The 25,078-nt window shown below is 37.9% G+C and overlaps 2 protein-coding genes across 8 annotated transcripts in view; one reads left to right on the forward strand and one right to left on the reverse strand.

The window, feature by feature from the left end:
- The window catches only part of LOC126619297 (uncharacterized), a 36,916-nt gene extending 25,791 nt beyond the window's left edge, over window positions 1-11,125 (reverse strand). For 3 of the 7 annotated variants that reach the window (XM_050287625.1, XM_050287623.1, XM_050287624.1), the window contains exon 1: window positions 8,922-9,242. The gene's annotated coding sequence lies outside the window, so the exon portion shown is untranslated. Of the gene's footprint in view, window positions 1-8,625; window positions 8,708-8,921; window positions 9,243-9,836 lie in introns of those variants that run through there. The other 4 variants (XM_050287628.1, XM_050287626.1, XM_050287627.1 and 1 more) reach the window with 3 other exon arrangements.
- Window positions 1,075-24,139, forward strand: LOC126619283 (eIF-2-alpha kinase GCN2). Its single transcript, XM_050287604.1, has 29 exons — window positions 1,075-1,499; window positions 2,402-2,470; window positions 2,551-2,610; window positions 2,697-2,802; window positions 3,191-3,295; window positions 3,813-4,250; window positions 4,970-5,098; window positions 5,180-5,266; window positions 5,347-5,433; window positions 5,521-5,632; window positions 12,340-12,457; window positions 13,380-13,434; window positions 13,687-13,856; window positions 14,632-14,816; window positions 15,251-15,399; window positions 15,603-15,852; window positions 16,792-17,074; window positions 17,190-17,283; window positions 18,460-18,540; window positions 18,673-18,729; window positions 18,929-19,060; window positions 19,156-19,239; window positions 19,894-20,002; window positions 20,080-20,216; window positions 21,252-21,359; window positions 22,383-22,468; window positions 22,587-22,689; window positions 22,777-22,899; window positions 23,626-24,139. Exons 1-29 carry the CDS (start codon window positions 1,378-1,380, stop codon window positions 23,734-23,736), a joined length of 3,750 nt encoding a protein of 1,249 aa, XP_050143561.1. The 5' UTR covers window positions 1,075-1,377; the 3' UTR covers window positions 23,737-24,139.
- Window positions 24,140-25,078: the final 939 nt, after the last annotated feature.

Consider the following 25,078-nt stretch of genomic DNA (forward strand, 5'->3'; position numbering starts at 1 on the left):
CTCGCGTGAGTTCCCATAAACAAAACTGTGAGGCGTGGTTGGGGCCCAAAGCGGACAATATCGTGCTACGGTGAAGTCGAGCCCGAGATGTGGTGGGGGCATGGGGGGGGATGTGACAACCTCTATAGAAGTAATTCAATTCCGGGCAATTCTGGAATTGAATTCCTGATATTAGGTGGTCCTCACAAAAATTCCGATTCCCTAATTGCTAGTAAACGTCGGAATGGATTGGGAAATGTACAATTCCGTTTCTCTCGATTCCATTCCCGATTGGTAAACACGCCTTTAGTATATCACATACAACAATCATGGTGCAACTAGAAAAGCAACTTTTAACAGAACGATAAAATTAAGTTGATTTATAACAGTTTTGTGAGAACGTGAGGACAACAATTATGCCTAGCATGGTGCATCCTTGCTAGCGGACAACTTATGGACATCTTCTCGCATAAATAATCGAGTCAACTAGAGAAATCTGTAATCGCAATTTTACTACTTAGAATTCTCAACCCACCAATTGAACGGATGGATCAAGTTTTAATTAGAATTGTTGATATTCAAGTATGTTAGTTGTAATTAGATTAATATTAGTTGAACTTAACCACCTATTAAACGGATGGATCGAGTTTTTACCTGAACATAAATTTTTACAGTTTACAACCGAACCCAAACCAACCCGACCAAACTGATTTCCGTTGAATTAGTCGGGTTCAATCCAATTTATGGTAATTCTGTAAAAATAAGGTTACAACTTAAAAGCGGGTAAAACCAACGTGGCAACATAGCAATGGTCGTTTGCCGCAGTGTTGTTGAGCCCAGCGCATATTCCTGGTTTCAAAACAAAGTTGAGCGCCGCCGTCAATATTTTTCTGCGCCGTAATATTAAAGCAAGTTAACTTTAACAAAAAAAATTTCGGTATTATTTATTTTAACAAAAAATCAAATTTTTTACGCTAAAAAATCAATTCTGATGCTATTTACTTTACTTTTTATTTTGTTTTTATTGTAAAACACAATGTCTATTTTTTATTAATTTTTCTTATTTAATTTTCATCACCACTTGGTATTTGTCTAATCACTCGGTATTAGCTTTCTCAATCACAAACACCTCAGTCCTCAAAACCCTTTCAATATTGAGGGTTTTCGACGATCCATTTGTTCCCACTGAGGTGCTTCCCATTTTTTACACTGCATTTTACGATTGATTTTGATTTGATTTTTCATGACCTGGGTTGTGGGATTTGGATGAAAAGGTGAATTGGGTTGGTGGGTATTTGAAGAAAGAGCACAAGGGTTTGTAATTCTTGGTGTGGATTGGGTCCTCCAGGTGTTTGATAAAAAGCGCAAGAGGGTTTTTGGGTTTTTTGGAGTGGGAGAATGGGGCAGAAGAAGAAGAAGCGTGGAGGAGGGAGTGGGAAGAAGAAGAAGGCCTTGAAAGATCATGGGGCTTATGTTGGTGATGATGATAATGAACTTCTTTCTGAAGAGATCACTGCCTTGTAAGTGACTCTTCTTCTTCTTCTTCTTCTTCTTCTTCTTCTTCTTCTTAAATCCTTTTATTCTTCGAATAATCGACTCAAAACTGCATGTGGGGGGACAAACACTGTGATCACCATGAACAACTTGGGATGACAAATTGAACAGTCAGACGCAACTGGATTGTATTTTATGGCAACTTTGGATATGCACCATTACTAGAATTAATCACAGCTTCAAATGGATTGATTGGAAATGTTTTCCAAATGATAATGGAAAGTTTGCAATTGTAATCTTTTAAGTGCCACCAATTCGAACAATTCCCTTAAGTTTTGGAGAGGCAATATTCCTCTCTTTTAAGTCACAGGTGTGAAGTCTGTAGCTCATGGGATAAAAAAGAATGGAATTCTTTTCAGTTTATTATTGTTGGCCAATAAACCTCTAAAAGTGGTTTCAGTGTCATCACTGAAAGGACATTGACTCTATTGCAAAAACTGAATTGTTGTCTTTTTTCTTTTCATTTCCCTTTACCCCCGTTTTGCACCGTATGGTAGTTACTGCCGAACTTAGCATGTTTGGCATGGGGGATGCATTTTGTTCCATTGTTTGTTGTGTCTAAAGGATATCATCTACCCATTATCATGTTGTATTGTATTTGAGTATCAGGTCTTCCCATCTGCTTCATTCTCTTTTTGCTGATTTTACTTTTGAGTGTTCAAGGTCTGGTTATTTGAGGAACAAATCTGGAGGACAATACTTGGATGGTTGTAAATTAATGTCCTTACTTTGTATTATTATTATGTAAATCATGCACTATTATGTTTATAAAAAATGTTGATGCCTCTGTTTGAAAGATTCATGATAATCATCTGAGGCATTTACTTCTGTCTCATAATTTGTATTGCTATTCGTGTGGGATGTTTAGGTGTGCAATATTTCAAGACGACTGCAAAGTTATGTCTGGATCACATCCTCAAATCATTATTAAGATTAGGTATGTCTTATTTATTTTTAGATGAAACAGTTCATGAGTTAGACTCCTCTTGATTGAGATTTTGTTCTCTACTGCAACAGGCCTCATTCTAAGGATATGGGTTATGAGGATCTAGATGTTTCTGCACTTCTTTCAGTTAGGTTAGTGAATTTCTTTTCTATATTGCGTTTATTTTTGGTTTATAAATATTCCTTCCCATGCATCTTAATGTTCTCTTGTTTGATAGGTGCTTACCGGGGTATCCTAACAAGTGCCCAAAGTTGCAGATAACTCCAGAGAAAGGTTTATCAAAAACTGATACTGATAGACTGCTATCTCTTATTCATGATCAGGTATTATTAATTATTTTCCTAAAACCTTATTGATAGTTCTTCGAGTTCTTCTGTGATGGAGTGTATATGCGGTTACAAGCGCAACAGTTATTTGTCTTAATCCTAAAAATATTGTATGCCTTAAAGATTAGCGGCTATTGGCCCATTGGCCAAGTTGGTTTTGATATACTGACGGCTATGTATGAGGAAATGTTTTCAAAATTTTCCCTGAAACAAACAGAAACAGTGCTCTTCCACCCAATCTTCATTTTAAGAGATAATGTCACACAAGGATTTTACACTTGCATGGAAAATATCGTTGGTCAGTCTGACACATAATAAACTAGTGTGCAGCTAGTGCCTTTTTGTGTGGTTCTGTTCTATTCTTAATTTAATTGTTCTGTTTCAGGCAAATTCTAATGCTCGAGAAGGACGGGTAATGATTTTCAATTTGGTAGAGACTGCCCAGGAATTCCTATCTGAAATTGTGCCAGTGAGCCAATCACATGGACCTGTAAGACTTCTCTATCATCATATTTGTGCATTTGTTTGTTCATTCAAATGTGTATGCTGTTCTAATTAACCATGTTTGCTAACCGTCATCTTGGTGGTCTGGATTATTCTTGGATTTTGACATGCTGCCATTGGTACCAATGCTATACTGTGTTAATTATGGATAGGTTCCAAGTATAAACAAACAAAGAGACTATAAGGAATAATTGCACCGCATTCCAATCAAACACATCTCCGATGCCTGTTTAGAAACCTTTTTGTTGCACCCCTATCTCTAAGGGCAAGGTTTCGTATGATACATGGTCCACAAGAATAAGACAATTAATATTGGCAACTATGAAGACTGCATCTTTTGATGTGTTAATTATGAATTTGAATCTTGTATTTTTAGGTGTAACCTTCTTTAACATGTAGATCTGAAAAGTTCACTCTCATTTCTTGATGAAATTTTGCGTATCATTACTTCTCTACTGGTTGTTTGATTGATGGATGCTTTGTATATTCATTTCTCATGGAAGGTAATATGTCCGACTACGGATAGCAGTGCTCAATTGTTTCAGAAGGACATTGCAATTTTAAGTAACAAGAAGGGGCCTTTTGTTTATGGTTTCATAGACCTGTTTATTGGTTCTGGAGAGTCTTGGAATTGGGGTTTTGGAGTGGATGAAACCAGTGGGATAAATCCATCGGTACCATCCCACACGGATATAAAGCAAAGCCCATTACAAAAGGCCCATCCTAAAGTTATGCGTGATATTCAGGAAAAGAAACTGGATAAGCATGCAGAGCAGACAAGTTTACAAGATGTAAAGCAAAGCCCATTACCTTCCCCTACGGTCCAGTTAGATACCCTTGGAGAAGATAGTGAAGATGGCAACAAGAGCATGTATTTTACAGATTCAAGTAGATTGTTGTTGGAGGAATCTGTAGAAAATGGTGGTAAAGCTGAGAAAGAGGTGAGTAATTTAATATCTTTTCTTTGGGCAGATTATAACATGATATTATTTGATGTTTGAATGCGCAAATGTGGATGAATTTCACACACACATACATATATTCTTGTATTGCCTTTTTGTCTACATATATTGTTTTATTTATTTACTCTTGTTTTTAAAGTAATAGAGTGCGAAGAGAGATTTTGTATCTTGTTAGAAGGCACAACAAGGACATGTGAGTACAGATTATCATGTATTCTTTTGGCGTCTTTGGTTGGAGAGAAATAGGAGGGCTTGATGGGAATGAACTTTTTTATTTTTTATTTTTGGAGTAGAAAGATCACCTTTTTTTTAGCTTTATAAAAATTATCTCAAAAGAGAGATACTTTTCTTATCTTTCATTTTCGTCCACTTTTGATTGGCATACCAGTTGTGCACTGAGCTAGTGTTGAATTGGCATCTTGCACACCCAAATGATTCAACCCTGATGCTCTCTTGGTATGTAGAATCAATCATACCACAAGGCTGCAGACAAATTTTCTTGTGTGGATGAATGAATACAAAGAGAATTCTGAACAAGTTATGCCAGATCATTGAATAGAAGGCAGTGACCTTGACGAAATTTGTTATTTCTGGACATTGCTGTTTGATAATATTGTTTTGGGTTCATGGTCTGTTTTTGAATAGGAAGTTTTATTGGACACTCTATGATACCGCTACATACTTTTATGCTTTTACAGAATTTGGTCGTTAAGGATGATTCAACAGAAGATGAGTGGGAATCTGGAAGTGAGCAATCAGAGTCACTCTCATTTGCTTCCTTGGGTCATGATCAAGTGTCTCAAGATGTTAAAAAGGATCTCATAATGGTAATTTTATGTTTTCTTGTCTTTTCTACACAGAATTTTGATCCTAAATTTCCTGTTGGGTATTGTTTCCTCTTATGTTAGGTTCATCTACTCCGTCTTGCCTGCTCTTCGAAAGGACCATTGGCTGATGCCTTGCCACAAATAACCACAGAATTGGAGAAGTTAGGAGTATGCAACTCTATTCATCCAGTTAACTTTGTTAACCCATACACTTACCAGATTCTGATCTCTGTTAATTTCATTTTCAGATTTTATCAGAATGGGCAAAGGAGTTAACTTCTAAACCACCTTCAGTTTTGAACAGAATATTTGATCATGCTTTCAGACAACATATGGTTCGTCATCCCCCTTTTTAATTTCTTTGCTGCTAAGATCTGGCTTCTAAAGCCAATTCACATTGTTACAAACCTTCTCTTATCTAGGTTGCATCCCAAATCTCTCAATTTTGGGAACCCGCGTCTGATTTCGATGGGCCAAGTACATCTCTCCCAAGCTCTCGGTATCTTAATGACTTTGAGGAGCTACAGTCCCTTGGTAAAGAAATTTTTTTTGTATGTTTTTTCATTTTGTTTTCCTAATAGCTCAATAGCCTCAGTTGTTCTTTAAGTGTGTCTCTAGGTACTAGGTGGGTAGTTTATTATGGGATTTTTGATTGGCTGAGCTAGTTATAGATTATAATTTGGTTAGTAAAATAAAAAAAAGTTATGGATCCCTGGGGGTGTCCATCCATAGTAGACAATAAAAATTACTCTTTGAGCTCTTGTATTTGTGTTGTTCTGTGCTACGAAAATTTATCAATTTTTATTTAAATGTATTTATTTTATCTTCTTATATGGTAATTTACAGATAATGCTATAATAGGTTTTTCATACCCAAGAAAAACCATGGAAATTCTTGTTATGTTGATGTATGCTATGTAAAAGCACTTGAACAACAGCTTGTCAAGCTGTCATTGTTATTCTTGCCCTTCATATCAGCCTTGAAAGGTGCAAAATTATTGATCAAAATAGATAGAAAAGTTGATAAGCAAGTAATATTGTAGCTTGTCTATTTCTTCACTGGTTTATTATGTGCAAAAAAGAGGTGGAATTTGGTGCTCACTTGTTTTATGCTGTCCATATAGTTTGTAAGGCAGGGGTAAATTGGGTTATTCCTCAATCACCTCGAAACATTCTTTTTCAGAAGTATTTGCCTTTTGATGGTGGAACAAACAGCAAGAATTTTGTGGATTTTTCTATATTAGTTGCTTTTTAGGTAATTTGGATGGAGAGAAATGGAAGAATATTTGAAAACTATAGTGGGGATGTAGAAGTAATTTCTTGGGAAAAACTCAGGTTTTGGGCATCATTATGGGCTTCTTTTCCTCCAGCCTTAAGGGATATGTCATATATTGTAATTTTATTACATTAGAGGCCCTGCTGTAGGAAAAGAAGAATATATGGAATCTAAAGGTCTTCGCTTAAGCCGATCAAAGACAGAATATATGGAGTGCAAGTTCAGTGCAAATGGAGGCCAAAACGAGTTAGGGGTGAGGATCGGAGATCAAGAAATACCAAAGAGCGACCGTTTTCGTTACCTAGGATCTATCTTGCAAAAGAACGGAGAATTAGATGGAGATCTCAACCATAGAATACAAGCTGGATGGATGAAGTGGAAGAGTGCATCCGGCGTGTTGTGTGACCGCCGTATGCCACTGAAGCTCAAGGGAAAATTTTATAGGACGGCAATAAGGCCGGCGATGCTGTATGGCACAGAATGTTGGGCGGTGAAACATCAACACGTACACAAAATGGGTGTAGCGGAGATGAGGATGCTTCGTTGGATGTGTGGGCACACGAGAAAGGATAAGATTAGGAATGAGGATATCCGGGGTAAAGTAGGAGTAGCCGAAATTGAAGGAAAGATGAGAGAAAATCGGTTACGGTGGTTTGGACATGTGCAAAGAAGGCCTACTGACGCTCCGATTAGAAGATGCGACTATGGGACAGAGGTTCAGGGCCGAAGGGGTAGAGGAAGACCTAGGAAAACTTTGGAAGAGACTCTAAGAAAAGACTTAGAGTACTTGGATCTAACGAAGGACATGACACAGGATCGAGCACAATGGCGTTCTAAGATTCATATAGCCGATCCCACTCAGTGACTTGGATTTTCCAAGTCTCCAACCGAGAAGTTTTCCTCACTCGAGAAATTAAGGGAACACTACCCCAACCTACATGCTCCACTCAGAAAGCTTCAACATACAAGCTTCAACAAAAGAAAATTCAAAGAACTTAGCGAAGAAGGCTTTGGTGTATTTAACACAATACGTTGAAATGAAGGAAAGCTTATTTATTGATATCCCCGATAAGCTACAAATATGTACATATACATGAGTCAAAATAAACACACAAGAGGGAGCCTTCACAAAGGTTGCTTAGGAGAAGTCTCAGCAGTCGGTAGAGCCCCAGAAAGAGAAGGCACCGGAGGGGGATCATTTGGAGCCTCAGTACTGGACAGAACCCTAGAAGGAGGAGGCATCAGAGGTTGATCATTCGGAGCTTCATTACGCGGTACAGTCCCAGAAGACGAAGGCAATAAATGCCTTTGGAACAAACCCACAAATCTCTGATGATCAAGTAAAACCTGACCATCAGTTTCCTTCATCTGGTCAAGCTTCCTCTTCATGTTTGTAGCATAGTCATGTGCGAGCCGGTGCAACTGTTTATTCTCATGCTTGAGCCCTCTAATCTCCTGTTTGAGACTCATCACTTCAGCCGCCAATGATTCAACTTGGCGGGTTCGAGCAAATAGGCGTTGGGCCATATTAGACACAGAACCTGCACACTGAACACTGAGAGCCAGCGAATCCTTAACAGCTAACTCATCAGACCGTTTGGAAAGTAGTCTGTTATCTTTGGGAGTGAGAAGGTTCCTGGCCACCACCACAGCGGTCATATCATTCTTCATCACGGAATCCCCAACGGTAAGAGGACCAGTAGGGGAGACGAAGGATGGGCGCCATATGTTGTCTGGAGAAGGCGGGGCTGTCTCTTCAACAAGGTTCAAGTCAAAACGACGGTCGGAGGGGCCAGACATTTTCAAAGGTGTTGAAGAGAGAAGAGGTCGGACAAATCAAGATCTTAGAAGTGCAAGAATGAAGCTTCTACTGGTGGAGATTCAAGTGTGCTTTGGAACTTAATGCCAGCCCCTATAAAAATCTGCACTCGACGGAGCTTCAGAAATCGAAGAGGCGCCTGCTCAGAAATCGAAGAGGCGTTTGCTTTCTCAAAAGCTGGGCTGCTTAGAGATCACGAGGGTTGATCTCAGAAATCGAAGAGGCGTTTGCTTTCTCAAAAGTTGGGCTGCTCAAAGACCACGAAGGCCGATCTCAGAAATCGAAGAGGCGCTCGCTTTCTCAAAAGCTGGGCTCCCCAGAGACCACGAGGGCCGATCTCAGAAATCGAAGAGGCACCTACTTTTCCAGCCTTGTCAGCTCCTGTCACACGCACACTCAACTTTGCGGAAATTATGGGCATTCTGTAGAAGACTTCTGGGGAAGTAGAAAACACATGAATCTTACTGTTCAATCACCCACTTCCCACACGCAACAATAGCTCATGGGTACCACAGATAACTTTGCCAAAGTTCTCTGCCAAAGTTGAGCACGTGAAGCTTGCAGCTCCCACTACATCGCTCTGACCAAGAAGGGTAAAAGAATAGCAAAGAAACAGCACTAACAAAGTTTAGACCCATAAATTTTGAAGGTCTAGCTACCATATTATTACCCACAAGGGTAAAGGAACAGTACCACTGCTGGATAATTGGAAAGTCCCTGTGTGTCAACCTCTGTGCTTCGTGGCAAGGTAGACTAGCAAACATGCCCAACCTTTACTCACATTCGAGAAAACACTCCCAATAAGATTGCTTGCTCCAAAATCGAAGAGGCACCGTCCTCCGAATCTCGAGAGCCAGACTCCCAACATGACTACTTTCTTAAAAATCGAAGAGAGGGTAAAGGAACAGTACCATTGCTGGATAATTGGAAAGTCCCTGTGTGTCAACCTCTGTGCTTCGTGGCAAGGTAGACTAGCAAACATGCCCAACCTTTACTCACATTCGAGAAAACACTCCCAACAAGATTGCTTGCTCCAAAATCGAAGAGGCATCGCCCTTCGAATCTCGAGAGCCAGACTCCCAACATGATTACTTTCTCAAAAATTGAAGAGACACTGCTCCCCTAATCTTCGAGAGCCAGACCCCCAGCATGATTGCTTTCTCAAAAATCGATGAGGCATCGTTCTCCGAATCAATCGAAGAGGCGCTCGCTTTCTCAAAAGCTGGGTTGCTCAGAGACCACGAGGGCCGATCTCAGAAATCGAAGAGGCACCTACTTTTCTAGCCTTGTCAGCACCTGTCACACGCACACTCAGCTTTGCAGAAATTATGGGCATTCTGTCGAAGACTTCTGGTGAAGTAGAAAGCACATGAATCTTACTGTTCAATCACCCACTTCCCACACGCAACAATAGCTCATGGGTACCACAGATAACTTTGCCAAAGTTCTCTGCCAAAGTTGAGCACGTGAAGCTTGCAGCTCCCACTACATCGCTCTGACCAAGAAAGGTAAAAGAATAGCAAAGAAACAGCACTAGCAAAGTTTAGACACATAAATTTTGAAGGTCTAGCTACCATATTATTACCCACAAGGGTAAAGGAACAATACCACTGCTGGATAATTGGAAAGTCCCTGTGTGTCAACCTCTGTGCTTCGTGGCAAGGTAGACTAGCAAACATGCCCAACCTTTACTCACATTCGAGACAACACTCCCAACAGGATTGCTTGCTCCAAAATCGAAGAGGCACCGCCCTCCGAATCTCGAGAGCCAGACTCCCAACATGATTACTTCCTCAAAAATCGAAGAGACACTGCTCTCCGAATCTCGAGAGCCAGACCCCCAACATGATTGCTTTCTCAAAAATCGATGAGGCATCGTTCTCCGAATCTCGAGAGCCAGATACCACAGACCACTTTTTCAAAGTGCTCTGACAGAGTTAAAACATGTGAAACTGGCAGCTCCCACTACCGTGCTATGACCAAGCAGGGTAAAGGAATAGCATTACTACTTGTTGTTAGGGAGACTCCTATATATGTCGACCTCCATCCCCAACGGACAGGCAGACCTGCAAAAATGCTCAACCCTTCATCATATCTGAGAGGGCACTCCCAACGAAGCCTTTCGAAATATTCAGCTTTCTTTCCCCCCGATAATACCTTTGCAAACAAGCTATACTAGAGCAAGAATATCTCATATCATCAGGGTTAAAAGCAAGAGTATCCCATATCATGCTTTTTCCCTGTCTTTTCCTTTGGCCTTGTTTTTACCTGCAAGACAAGGAGAAAGAGAGCAATCAGTCAGCACTTGGAATCAAGCTTCCAGCCAGGAACTGACTGCCTGAACCCCTTACCTGATTACTTACCTGGCATTGCTCTCGAGTACTCATCTTCAACATCTTATGTTTCCAGGGAAGATTCCGCATCTGCTTGAGGAACAGATAGGGCAAGTGCGAAGGATACAAGGAAGCATGTGGAGACAAGCGTAACAGCACACGTGCCGATACATCCATTACTCTATCAAAAGCAAAAGTATCCCATATCAGCAGGGTGGAACGTACTCTAGATTTGATGGACTTGTTTTGACCCTCAAATTCTTCAGTCGGCCTTATACTCTGGAGGAAACCAGAAAACCCTCCAGCTCAGTTCAAGAATAAGCCTGTGGAAAGTTACTTCTTCAAAAGCAAAAGTATCTCATATCATCTCTTCTCATTTTTCTTCTCTTTATCCTTCATGCTGCTGCAAGATGGGGAGAAGGTGAACAATCAGTCGGAGCTCTGATTGCTTACCTTGTCTGTCACCTCTTTCAGCAGACCCCCTAGCTCGGCGACTTGGGGGACTCCTACTACATGGTTTGTATCGCGCTTGACCAAGCCTGAAACTACAAGTAAGCTTCAAGTGAAATTGATACATTACCTTGTGCATCTCCACCAGTTAAAGATACCACCCCTGGATGGAGGAAGAGTACTTCCAGAGAAGATGCCACATCTACCTATGAGACAGATAAGGCAAGTCAAGACGACACCACACTCCGATATTTAGAAGTTTCGTGATTACGAGATCATTCTCCCACAATATTTCCTAATGTCATTTGTACTAAATCAGTCACTTGTACTCACTAAAGGAGAGCTTGAACCTATGTACTTGTGTAAACCCTTCACAATTAATGAGAACTCTTCTATTCCGTGGACGTAGCCAATCTGGGTGAACCACGTACATCTTGTGTTTGCTTTCATATCTCTATCCATTTATATACTTATCCACACTAATGACCGGAGCAATCTAGCGAAGATCACAAAAAGCGACCGTTTTCGCTACCTAGGATCTATCTTGCAAGAGAACGGAGAATTAGATGGAGATCTCAACCATAGAATACGAGCTGGATGGATGAAGTGTAAGAGTGCATCCGGCGTGTTGTGTGACCGTCGTAGGCCACTGAAGCTCAAGGGAAAATTTTATAGGACGGCAATAAGGCCAGCGATGTTGTATGGCACAGAATGTTGGGCGGTGAAGCATCAACACATACACAAAATGGGTGTAGCGGAGATGAGGATGCTTCGTGGGATGTGTGGGCACACGAGAAAGGATAAGATTGGGAATGAGGATATCCGAGGTAAAGTAGGAGTAGCCGAAATTGTAGGAAAGATGAGAGAAAATCAGCTCCGGTGATTTGGACATGTGCAAAGAAGGCCGACTGACGCTCCGGTTCGAAGATGTGACTACGGGACAGAGGTTCAGGGCCGAAGGGGTAGAGGAAGACCTAGGAAAACTTTGGAAGAGACTCTAAGAAAAGACTTAGAGTACTTGGATCTAACGGAGGACATGACACAAAACCGAGCGCAATGGCGTTCTAGGATTCATATAGCCGACCCCACTTAGTGGGAAAAGGCTTTGTTGTTGTTGTTGTTGTAGAGGCCCTGCTGTAGGATAGTTTCGGGAGATGTATTACAATGTAAGAGGGTATTTTGGTTTTGTTTTGAGGATTGTATCTCTGGTTCACTATGTTTTGTATTTCCTTTTACTCTTATAAATAATCTTCCAACTGGCATTGCACTTTGTACTTTACGAAGTTTTTTATATTTATTCGTCGGAGGAATTTTGTTTTATTTGAAGTATAACCAGGAATATTCTTTTTCAAAATCTGGTACAGGTCATGGTGGCTTTGGCCATGTTGTATTGTGCAAAAATAAGCTAGATGGAAGGCAGTATGCAGTGAAGAAAATTCGCCTCAAGGATAAAAGCCTTCCTGTTAATGATCGAATATTGAGGTATATTAATGTTTCCCGCACAAATTTGAAATTTTGGAGTCGTTTAGCCTAGAAAAATTTCCTTTCACGAACCATGAAACTGATTAGTCATTTGTCAATGGGTCTTTGTATTGTTAATTTCAAGATAGTAACTTTATAAGGAAATATAAACGTAATTCTGCCAAAGAAGAAAATTAACTATGGAGTGAACTTAAGTTATGGGATGAGGGGGCCAGTAATCAATTACAATTTCTGTAGATTCTTAAACACTCTTATGGACTACAAAGGTTCTCATATGACTTTTGTATTGGGCAAAAATAATATATATTTTTTGTAAAACTCCACATAGTTAAGTGAGCAACCTTTGGAGAGTTTTATATGGTGTCTGATAGAGTTTGGCAGGTTTCTTTCATATATTCGTACAGATTTGTGAAGATATATTTTTGCTTATGCTTATGTAATTTGTGACAAATAAACTGTAAATTATATAGTTAGCTGTTCCAAAGATCTGCAACACGTAGGCCTGGTGGGTTCATTAAATTTTGGCCTGTCCCAACCGCTTAAAGCGATGAGTCTAAGCCCCGGCCTATTGCCTAGCTTTTGTACCCTAACCTTTCTATTGCTTTCCATGTCTCTTTTTATTCATTTTCATCGTTATCTTTTTTTCCTTGCAATTTTTAACTGTATTTACTAGTATATTATTTTGTATATATATAATTCTTTTTGTTTCTAGCAAACTTGTCAAAATGTTATATCAAATATTCTTTGCCCATTCATATATTTCAATCACTATCATAGTAATAGCTATTAAAAATTCGTTGTCTTTTCAACACAATTGTGAATCTAACATCTTAAGTAGATATATGTTTAAAATGTATAGCTGAAATAATTTTTTTCCGTGTTCTAAAATTTTTTTGTGGCTCAACTTTGGCGAGATACTTAGGGAAGTAGCTACACTTTCTCGTTTGCAGCATCAACATGTTGTACGATACTATCAGGTAAAAACTTTCTTATTTCCTGCTTATGCATTTAATGGCATGCTTCTGCAAGTTCTGTAACAATTTCTTGTTTTTTAGTTTCTATGATTTTGTATATGCAATATTGTGTCAGCCTACGTTTGTTTTCAAAGCAGCTTGCATTGGGGACTGTTCTTTGATATTGAAAAGTTTAATTTTTAGGGAGGTTATTTTTTCTTACAATCTTTTGTCTTCACAATGGTTCTAATATGTAATATTTGCAAGCACTTCCAGGCGTGGTTTGAAACAGGGATTATTGGTGTTCATGGTGATACCATGTGGGGTTCAATGACTGCAGCCAGCACCACTTTCAGCTTCAAAGGTACAAACTCGGCAGATGCTCTTGGGAATGAGAATAAGCTTGAATCGACTTATCTGTACATTCAAATGGAATATTGCCCAAGGTAAACTTCTATTTTGATTTGTTTTGATTTGTTGTATCTTAAGATATATACTCAAAGATTGAATTTAAGATGCGTAGTGGTTGGTTAGTTTTTTTACCATTTTACATCTGTAAGTACTGCAATCTGGTTCATCATGGTATTGTTTTGAACCATTGCATCACCCTTTTGGTAGTCTAGTTTTTCTTATGCAATTTAGAAAGTAAGACATATCTTTTGTTGTCACTAAGACTTTTTTATTTTATTACTCCTCATAGTCCATTGTTAAATCCTTATTGACTGCTACCTGATATGAGTCCTAGTGAGGCTTATCTTTTGTTGCTTGAGAGTTTTTAATTATTGGGCTTCCTGATTGACTGCTCCCGATCATCCATCATTCCTCGTAGAATCCTTAGAGAAACCTGCAACTATGATAATATTACTAAGCTTGTAAATAACTAAATATTGCATCGGCATTGAGGTCAGATTTTAAGTATATCTAAATTTGAGACTGTCACAATGTATGATAGGTAAAAGGTAAAAAAAGATGGGAAATAAAAATTGAAAAGAAAAATGAGAATACAAAGGAGCTGAAGGAAACTGTCTATAGGCTCTGTACTGTTCCAGTTTTTTGTTGGTTTATTCTCTATTATTCCTTGCACCTTGCAGCAGGTCTAATTTAAAATTCTTTCATTCATTGAATTTAGTTCCATAAATCCTTAAAATATGCTTTTTTTGCCGAGTTTTTATCTTACATGTTTCTTACTCTTTTATTTTATTTCTATTTTATGGTTTGAAGGACTTTACGCCAAATTTTCGAGTCATATAGTCGTGTTGACAAAGAATTAGCATGGCATTTGTGTCGTCAAATTGTTGAAGGCTTGGCACATATACATGGACAAGGCATCATTCATCGGGACTTAACCCCAAGCAACATATTCTTTGATGCGCGTAATGATATTAAAATTGGTGATTTTGGTCTGGGTAAGTTTGGATTTTCTTATATAACATCATTACACTTCAGTAAGTCTTAGTTTGAGAACTATGTAGTCTGTAGAGCTTTTTATGTACTTGCATTCAGGTCTTTTTTTTAAAGTGTACTTGTTAGTTTCTCAAGAGTACGGTGTGTCATAGCAATTTCAAATAAGTGTATTGTGTTTTGACTATTATAACTGTGAGAACATGGTAGGAAAAAGGCATGAGATGTGGTTACTTTCATGACTATTCTGTCACAAGCTACTTTTTTGAATAAAATTCTGTTTCTTTTGGACATACCAATTTTGCTTCTGTAGAAGAGTCCAGTTCCTGGGTGATAATATAAAATTTACTTTCATACACAACTCATGAATTTTTATTTAAAGTTGTTTGCTAAATTCAGGATTTATACTTAATCCTCAATGTAATTTGTTTTGTTTCAGCCAAGTTTTTTAAGTTGGAGCAGTTGGACCAAGAACCAAGTTTTCCTCCAGATACAGCCGGAGTTTCTCTTGATGGTACTGGCCAAGTTGGTACATATTTTTACACTGCACCAGAAATTGAGCAAGGATGGCCAAAGATAGATGAAAAGGTAAATATTTTCGCACTTATTTTTACGTAGTTTTACACTTGATTGTACTGGCCAAGTTGGTACATATTTTCATTATTTTCACTTAGTTTTGTAATTTTTTATAGTAAGTTACACAATATGTCATGTGCCACTTTTAAAGGCCTGTAATCTGTTTTTAATCAAATAATATCAGGTAAACATCATTGAGTCAACTTGGATTGCAGGCTGATATGTACAGCTTGGGAGTTGTATTCTTTGAGCTATGGCACCCATTTGGGACTGCAATGGAACGACACCATGTCCTATCTGACTTGAAACAGAAGGGCGAACTTCCTCCTGCTTGGGTTGCTGAATTTCCTGAACAGGCATCTCTGTTGCGGCGTTTAATGTCTCCAAGTCCATCAGATCGTCCTTCTGCCACTGAACTTCTAAAGCATGCATTTCCACCACGAATGGAGTCTGAGTTGTTAGACAGTAAGTAACAGTTATATCTCTGTATTTACCTTATTAAAGCTAATCTCATCAGATGAAAAACGCAGAGGTATGAGTGTTCAGTCTATTTCAAATCTCTGCAGACTGCTGCACTTCTTTATTCTAATTGCAAAATAATGTCTGTAATTGTTGGCACTAAGAGACCAAGCATTGATATATATTTGTAGAATATATTGACTTATGCAAGTCTCTACAACTTGACTGTAAAGGATAATACATGACAAAGCCAAGTAAAATAGAATGTGTTAGACATGGTTTCCAACACTCCCCTCAAGATGGACTGAAGATGTCCATGAAGTGCAGCTTAAACTACAGTAGCCTGAAGTACAGATGAACATCCGTACAACTTGATATCACAGAGCAAGTAGAATTATATGTCGGGATCAGTCAGATTGACCGAAAAGAAGATATGGTCCAAATGACGTTGGTTAAAACCAATTATATGATCACTATACAACTTTTGCTAAACCAAGTGGTTGGTGATTGTTCTTGGGCTGGTTAAACCCCACCAGCTCCTCACTCTGAAACCTAGTTGGAGGATCTTCGTGCTGGGTGATTTGTTAATTTTTTTTTCCCACAAATCAGTTAGTATTTCATATGTGTTTGAGTCCTGCTAAGACATCCCCCGAAGAACCTTTTGGAATCTCTCAATTCTGTGGGTGATTCTTGGTTATCTGACAGTTTTTCTTTATTTTTTTTTCATTATTATTTTTATTGTCATTCATAATTTTTATAGGGAATACAATTTCTTTGTACCTGGTGCTGGTCCAACATGTTCTCTGGGGAGGATGGTGAAGATGTTTCTTTGTGATTCATAATACATACCCTTGTTTTCTCTTTCGAAGCAATATTTAGAATTTTTCAACTGATTCCATTAAGTTTTGAGTTGCTTGAGTAAATGCTTTTCTTCAATATGCTCAGATATTCTACGAACAATGCAAACCTCAGAGGACAGAAGTGTGTATGACAGAGTTCTGAATGCCATCTTTGATGAGGAGATGTTAAGCGTGAAAGATCAGCAACATCGTGATGGAAGTGTGGGATTAGGTGGAAGGGATACTTCTGCTGTGCAGTATGCAGATTTACAAACCGAGGCTCGTGATTACGTTGTTGACATCACAAGGGAGGTGTTCAGACAGCATTGTGCAAAACACCTTGAAGTAATACCTATGCATTTGCTAGATGATTGCCAACAGTTCAATAGGTTTCTTTCTTGAACTCTTCGTATTGTGTTTACTATAATGTTTTTATGACATAGAATTACTTTCTGTTTCTTTTTATGTGTTCATTCATACTGATTATTTGTTATATCCTACAAGGAACACTGTCAAACTTTTAACCCACGGAGGAGATATGCTTGAACTTTGTCATGAGCTGCGCTTGCCTTTTGTTAGTTGGGCGATCTCCAGCCAGGTATTAAACAAATCAAAACACATGTTTTGTTGCTCGTTTTTCTTATTGGTTTCATTCTTGTTGTACAAGATACAAACATTAATCCTTTTCAGTTCCTAAGTTAACTTCTTATTCCTTGGTTGAACATGCTGGTTCAGCAGTTTTGAAGCTCTGCTTGGGTCTTGTTATTTTCCTTTTTGAAGCTAAGCGTGGCTGCATCCTAAGTAGATATCATACATGTTGGCAAAATCATTACAAAAGTACCCGTATACAAAGGGAAACTAGTAGTTTCATAAGTAGTTGAAGAAGGAGTAATGGGACTTGAGTTATGTATGCTGGAAATCTACTTATCTTATCAATTTCTACAAGGTTCAGAATCTCAGTGAGATTTCACAGATATTTTCGGTTTTATAAGGAGAGATAATGGCAGCAAAAAACAATTATATCATTGTTTTTCATTTTGCCAAGTTTAGAAAAATACTGGCGTTCTTTTAAGGGAAGGACTAGGATAATTCTGTAACATAGATGAAAATAGAAACAAAAAAATATGCCTTTTAGCAGCAACAAGGGTGGGTGACAGACAAGGGCTCGCTTTTAATGATAAATTATATATACTGAATTCTGAACAGGAAAATCATAGGAATGTGGATGCAGACAATTTGGAGATGAGAATGCTAAAATGGGTGGTTTGAAAGGGTCGCACGATGGATTTAGGAGAGTCTACTTGTGAATTACTGATTGTTCATTTAATAGGTAAGAATCAATTGAAAGTTGAAACCTAAGTTACTGTTTGCAAGAAGATCAAAGTTAGATGAAAGTCTACAGTAGAGCACTGGAAACAGGGAGTGGCCGAGGTTCATTGAACCCTGAGCTAAGTTTTTAATGCTGACAGTATGATAAGTTGAAAAAAAAAAAACGTGTATTTGTTATACAAGCTTCGGACATTAGGCAGTGTAATGTGTCCATCCAATAACTGATGCCTAGTTTCAATCATGCATTCCACCATTGCAAAATTCTGAGGACATAACTCAGTTAACAATGGATTTGTTTGGAACATGAATTATTGTTTTATGTTTAACCGAGATAGATTTATTTATAAGATGAAATTATTGCTTTATAAGTTTATATACATGCTTCTTTTGTCTCTAAAATTTTATGATAAAGTCAGGGCGCATAACTTGGCCATTCTACTTGTAGAAATCTTCATTCAAACGTTACGAAATATCCTCTGTGTACAGAAGACCTGTTGGACATTCACCCCCAAGTCGCTACCTGCAGGTATCTCTCTCTCATTATATTTTATCTGTATAGAATGTTTTTAAAATGTTTATGCTCTATAGTTAACTGTACTATGATTTGCTGCCTAAGTTGATGTTTGTGGCTTAATAATACAACCTTATGTCAACACAGGGTGACTTTGATATTATTGGAGGCGCATCAGCATTAACAGAGGCAGAAGTCATCAAGGTGATACATTATCTGATTTATTTATTTATCCCTGATTTATTTAGTTATCATTATTGGAGGTGCATCAGCATTCAACAAATATCACGTTATTTCTGGACAATAATTTGTTTTTTGTTGGTAATTGACTAGCATGCGCTGGCCAATGAGTTGTGCTGTAGGCTTTATAGCATATGCTTCATAAGTGTGTCTCATCTTGCAGGTGACAAGGGACATTATAGCTAGTTTTTTTCATTCAGTTTTTTGTGATATTCATCTAAACCATGGGGACTTACTGGAGGCAATTTGGGCTTGGGTAGGAGTCAAGGCAGAGCATAGGCAGAAAGTAGCAGAGGTACACAGTTGATGTATTCCGGATATTTCCATAAACAATCTGTGTATTTCATTGATGGTATGATGACTCATAGATGCTTCCCTTTCTGAATGAAGCTTCTGTCTATGATGGGCTCTTTACGTCCTCAATCTTCTGAGCGGAAATCCAAATGGGTGGTAATCAGGCGTCAGCTTTTGCAGGTTTGATAAAAATTATTAAGTATTTGCACTTTCTAGTTTTCCAACAATTATGAGTGTTCATCATAAAGAAAACAATTGTAATTGGAGTTACCTAGCAGCCGAGCAGATATTCTTGTCCTTATGATTTACTAAATTACTATCTAGTTTGGCATATAGAAACCAAATGAAAGTTTTTATCTGGTGTGGTTAATTCCTTTTATTTTTATTTTCTGTGTTGTTTTTTCCCTTAATAATGAAGTGAACAATGTCAGGACTGTGAAATGTTTTTCCGACAAACCAAAATAGATTGTCAAGTTATAGGATCTTCGATTATATAGATTTTTATCTATCTATTTTGTTTGACAAGAAACATATTTTCCGTAATAAAAGGAAACATTAAAAAAACATGGGAGAAGTTGTCCACTGCACAAGCAGTCTACACAACTACAACAGTTACAGAGTACAGAATCGTAACATTACAGGAATTGAAATCTAAAATACAAAAAGAGTTTGGAGGATCGTCTAGTTTGGTAGCTATGTTGTCGTACAGTTAAACTAGCACAAAAAGAGTTTTGTTAACTCAATTGTGAAATAATGATGTGAAAATCATTATATTTTGAATATATTGTCGGTCAGAAAGATTATCTATTTCTTAATAATTATTTTCTTTGACAGGAACTTAATTTACCGCAAGCTGTTGTAAATAGGTTGCAAACTGTTGGTTTACGGTTTTGTGGACCTGCAGATCAGGCACTTGCTAGACTGAGGGGAGCCTTGCCAACTGGTATTTTTTTTCATGACTGATGTACATACATGTACATCAAATGAGAGATGATAATCAATATCAGAAATTTAATGCAGATAAACAAACACGGAAGGCACTTGATGAGCTGTCGGATCTCTACAGCCACTTGAGAGTTTGGAGGATCGAACGAAATGTTTACGTAGATGCACTTATGCCACCAACTGAGAGTTATCATAGAGATTTGTTCTTCCAGGTATCTTAGCTTTAGATATACGCTAATTTTCCTTTTTCCTCTTCCAAATAACACAGCTATACTTTAGTATTTCCTATCGGAGGAAAGTTCATAGAACTTATTCAATGCATCTGAGGCAGTAGAGTGAAGAACACATTAAACAAATGACATTTGAACTTTTCAAACATAATTAAAAATGTTTTACGACCAAATGGCTGATTTCAAAATAAGCATAATACTTGGGTACTGAATAGTCAGTACCCAAATATACTGATTTTGTGCCAATATAAAAATGCCATGTGTTTCTTGTTTTTTGAAGTCCAAGGAAAATTAAATAACATGTTCATTATTCTTTAAGGAACTGTTATTGGCACTCCAAAATCTAATTGTGCACTCCTTAATAAGCGTATTTTCTTTCTAGATATATAAAGTTTAGAGTGCACAAGTAGATCTTTGGAGTGCCAATAACAATCAATTCCCATTCTTTAAATAAATGACCACGTGTTAAATATCATTGGCCATCACAAAGTCAGCATATTGGGTACTAACCAGTCAGTGCCCAAGAATTGTCCACAAAATAATAAATCAGTATGGGGTTTATCATAGAAATTTACATAAAACATATGAGTGACCACAGAACATTAAGCAAAGAATTTTCACTCCCCAAATACGTCATTTCATTTCAAACAGCAGTTCAATAATAAATATAAATAATTCAAATACTACACCTTACAAGACCAACACATTAGTCTCCTGATGTATGTACTCAATTGCGCATGTCTCTTTTGTGTTTGCTAGTTTGTTAGTGTGATGTTTATTTTTTAGAAGAAACAAATTTCATTCCAAAAAATGAAAATGTACAAAAAGTAAACAAGAAGTTCACCAATGGACTGGATAAAACTGTTTGAGTGATTTTGTTCACTGGAATCTGTTTGCAATATGTGTCCCATCAATATTCTACTATGCAATTAAAAATAAAATATATATTCTCATACAATATTTGATAAGAAAAGAAATTTTTTATTTATAAAGATTAAATTAAAATTTCTCTCCCAGGTATATTTAGTGAAGGACAACAATCCTGGATCACTTGCCGAAGGTGCACTGCTTGCTGTTGGCGGGCGCTATGACTATTTACTTCGTCAAATGTGGGGTCTTGAACATGTAAGTTACACGCATTTACTTTCGTCTAGTTACCTTTTGTTGTTTACAGGACCAGAGAGTGCTGGAAACCACAAGAGTTCTGAGTATATAATATATATAGATGTGGGTGAACAATTGATAATGTGCTTGAGCTCTTTTTCATTTGCATATGCCAGTGCCCTTGTTACTGCCTAAGTTGCTGAATAGAAAATTTGGAACTGAATTTAGTATGCCACCTCTGACTTGACCATCACAAGGCAAATTATACTTGACTACTTTGTTATAAAACCCATCATGCTACTGAAGTACTTTTACTACTTTTGAGGTTTATGTAAATTTTCAAAGAAATTGCATGATACCAAGAAATCAGAGGTTTAAACGTGGTAAATCTTCAATACCATTCATTGAGACAAGCAATGTGTTGGAAGAGTTTTGTGCTTCATAGAACAGTTTTGTTCTTAGTGGCTGTCAAAATTTGGAGTGTTGGTGGTATATGCAATTGGTGGTAGGTATCAGATTTTGGTAGGATATGCGGTTGGGAATCACATCTTGCAATCACGTTTTTTATTTTTCCTGTGAAAACAGTTGTTGCCAGGTTTGCTCCCATGCCTTTTGAATTGGGGAGTTGGTTTTGGAGTTGGTGATGGCTGTATTGTGGGTTATCTGAAAGGAGAGACATATGAGGTACAAGAGCTGTGGAGAGGGCGAGGTTTTCATCGGTCCTTAGGGTTTCAGTTACATGAGAATTTGAGGATTTTACTATCTCTTTATGGGCTAAATTGGAAGGCAGCTATAGGATAATGTGGCTGTAGTAGGTTCATTGTTTATCTCTGTGAATCAGACGTACTCTTTTATTGGTGCCTCCTTGTTTACTAATCGTAGTGTGTCTTTCATCTTCTCTTAAATCAAATTTTGTCATTTCTAAGGAAAAAGAAAACATATTGAAAGGCATTGGATAAGTTTTACCAACCATATGATTTATATTTATGCTATACTTACATCTTGTGTTCTTTCTTTTTTTACATTGACAATGGTTTTTGTTAGAAATCAAATCCTCCGGGTGCTGTTGGGACCAGCCTTGCATTAGAGACAATAATTCAGCTTTCTTCTATAGATTTTAAACCAATCAGGTATATTTTTACTAGCTTATTTTAGTCTGTCTTGTTACGTTGCTACTTGCCGCTAAAAGTCCTCATCATTATCTTTAATTTAGATAAATTTCTGTATGATTTGATTTTATTCTTGCAGAAATGAAGTTAGCAACATTGTTCTTGTTTGTTCAAAAGGAGGAGGTGGTCTATTGAAAGAGCGCATGGAACTAGTCGCCGAGCTATGGGAGGAAAACATTAAGGTTTTGAGATGGAATTTTCAAAGATTTTATGCTACAAATGGTTGCTTAACTGATTCTGTGCTGACTAGCGAATCCTTTGTCTATTAGGCTGAGTTTGTCCCAACACCTGATCCAAGTCTTACAGAGCAGTATGAATATGCAAATGAACATGACATAAAGTGCCTTGTCATCATAACAGACACAGGTGTTTCACAGAAAGGCTCTGTTAAGGTAATATATGTGCTAATGTAGGAATAATAGCTTAGAACAATTGATATGTCAAAATGTGTGTTTATGTTGATACCATAATACACTCGCTGGCAAGAGAACATTACTAGTGTGTGTGTGTGTATATATATATATATATTAGTAAGTGAATGGTTTTCTCCGTGAAAAGTAGGTAAAACCAAAGTTGGGAAGTTGAGAAATGACATTGCATCTGCAGTAAGACGCTATAAATTTGGCATCAATTGATTAAGTTCTTTTCTGCGTTTACCATGAAGAATTTACGTTTAGTTGGAAGTGGTCCTAGTAGATTTATAGAATAATAAGATTTTTCCTACTTGTTATATCTAAAGTTCAACGTTCTTTCTTTATGATCAACTATTGCAGTGTTATTTTACCCTGTACGTATGAGTGTTATCCATTTTGATTGGATTTCGATGATGGTCATTCTCAGAAGGCTCATAACCTATAAAAATTTCTGATTGCTTTGTTTCTAGATGACTAAGTATATACCACTGGTCCACCGTACAGATTTATTATATTTCAAGAAACATAAATGAATTGGATGAAAAATAAAAGAATTTGATAATAAATCTGGGGGTGGTTTTGAGAGAAAATCTTCGCCCCAGATTACAGCCTACAAGACTTAATGTCGATTAAACCTTTGATTCTTGAAAAGCATGGATTCATCTCCTGAATTAATTTTGGAACTTTGTTTAACTGTATCTCCAGGTCCGTCATCTTGAACTCAAAAAAGAAAAGGAAGTTGACAGAGAAGATCTTGTCAGGTTTCTGCTGGATGCAATGGCGATACAATTTAGAAATCCTTCCATTTGGACTTAGGCGTGTCATCAAAAGCACAACTTTTTCTGGTATGTGAATCAAGGTGCCGAAGTACCTGCATAATTTCTGCATATAAGATTGCTTGTGAAAATAGTCCCAACAATAGCAGCTTTGTTAGGAGCCCTCATATGGTGTGTACACTGATTATCCAGCCCATGTCCTGTTTCCACATTTTGTTCAGCTTTCCTTCAAACCTGTTGAATTCGGGGGTGGTTATGCGGTTGAGTTTAGTTTTCTTTTCTTGTGGGAAGATTGTTTAGGGTTCGTCACTTTGTATCTGAATTCGCAAATTTGTACATATTTACGAGCCAACTTGTCTAATGAGACAGAAAATAGCAATAGCAATGCTTTGTCATGTGAAACAGTATCTCATATTTCTTTTAATGAAGAAAATTTTTGGAAATTCTTAAAGCTAACGGAAGACTTGGCCCAAAACCAAGGACAGTAACATTCTGAGATTTATACAGCTGACCCCACTAACCACTTAGTGGGATAAGATTTTGTTGTTGTAAGAGAAATTTTGGGAATCAAAACTTCCCATCGTCTCTAATTGTCCTCATTTGGTTGACAACGACAGCCATAGGCGCATCCGCTTTCCGGGCGACATTGCAGAGCAAGAAATTCCTTTCTGCATTACTGAAACCAAACATTCCTCAAATCTTGTTGCATGGAGTGGAGCACGGTCACAATATCATGACATGGTCAGGCAACACTGTAGCTGCAAATTTATGAATGCTTAGACCATCGTTGAACGTGTCGTCTGTAGGTCTTTTTTCCAATGAAAAGCTCTAGCAACAATATCTCCTACTTGTATGTTGGAGCGAGATTTCCTACGAGAAGAAATACCTCCACAGATTTGTTGACCGCAATCCTCATGTTCGCCGAATCCTTCTTTGAAGTATCCCAAAATAATCTTCCTCCACAGCTTGCCCGGGCGGGTACCTATGAAAGATACTCCGACGCTCAAGTCAGTCGATTGGTTTATATTCTTTGGATTTTCTTAGGTTCTCCTCACATACCTTGTTCTTTGGCTCCTCTCCCTATTTATAGGATTGCATGCTTGAGGATCAAGCACCACGACTAGACCTCCTTTCGCACTTCCTTAGTGGTCATCTGTCATATGACTGCATGCTTTAGGAACAAGTGCCATTACCTGTCGCCCTTTCCCACTTCTCCTCTGTAGTGGGGTAGTTATCTAGGCACGTTCCCTTGCGTCCGTATATTTCTTGTGGGCTTTTTACCGTGCACAACACTTTCTCCTTGGATGATTGGTATTGGTCCATGAGTTGAAACCGGATTTTATCCTCCCATAGTGGCCCCTTTTTCCTCTTTTTACGCATGT

This window comes from Malus sylvestris, chromosome 4 (assembly GCF_916048215.2).
Source record: "Malus sylvestris chromosome 4, drMalSylv7.2, whole genome shotgun sequence".
In the NCBI taxonomy this organism is placed as follows: Eukaryota; Viridiplantae; Streptophyta; class Magnoliopsida; order Rosales; family Rosaceae; genus Malus; species Malus sylvestris.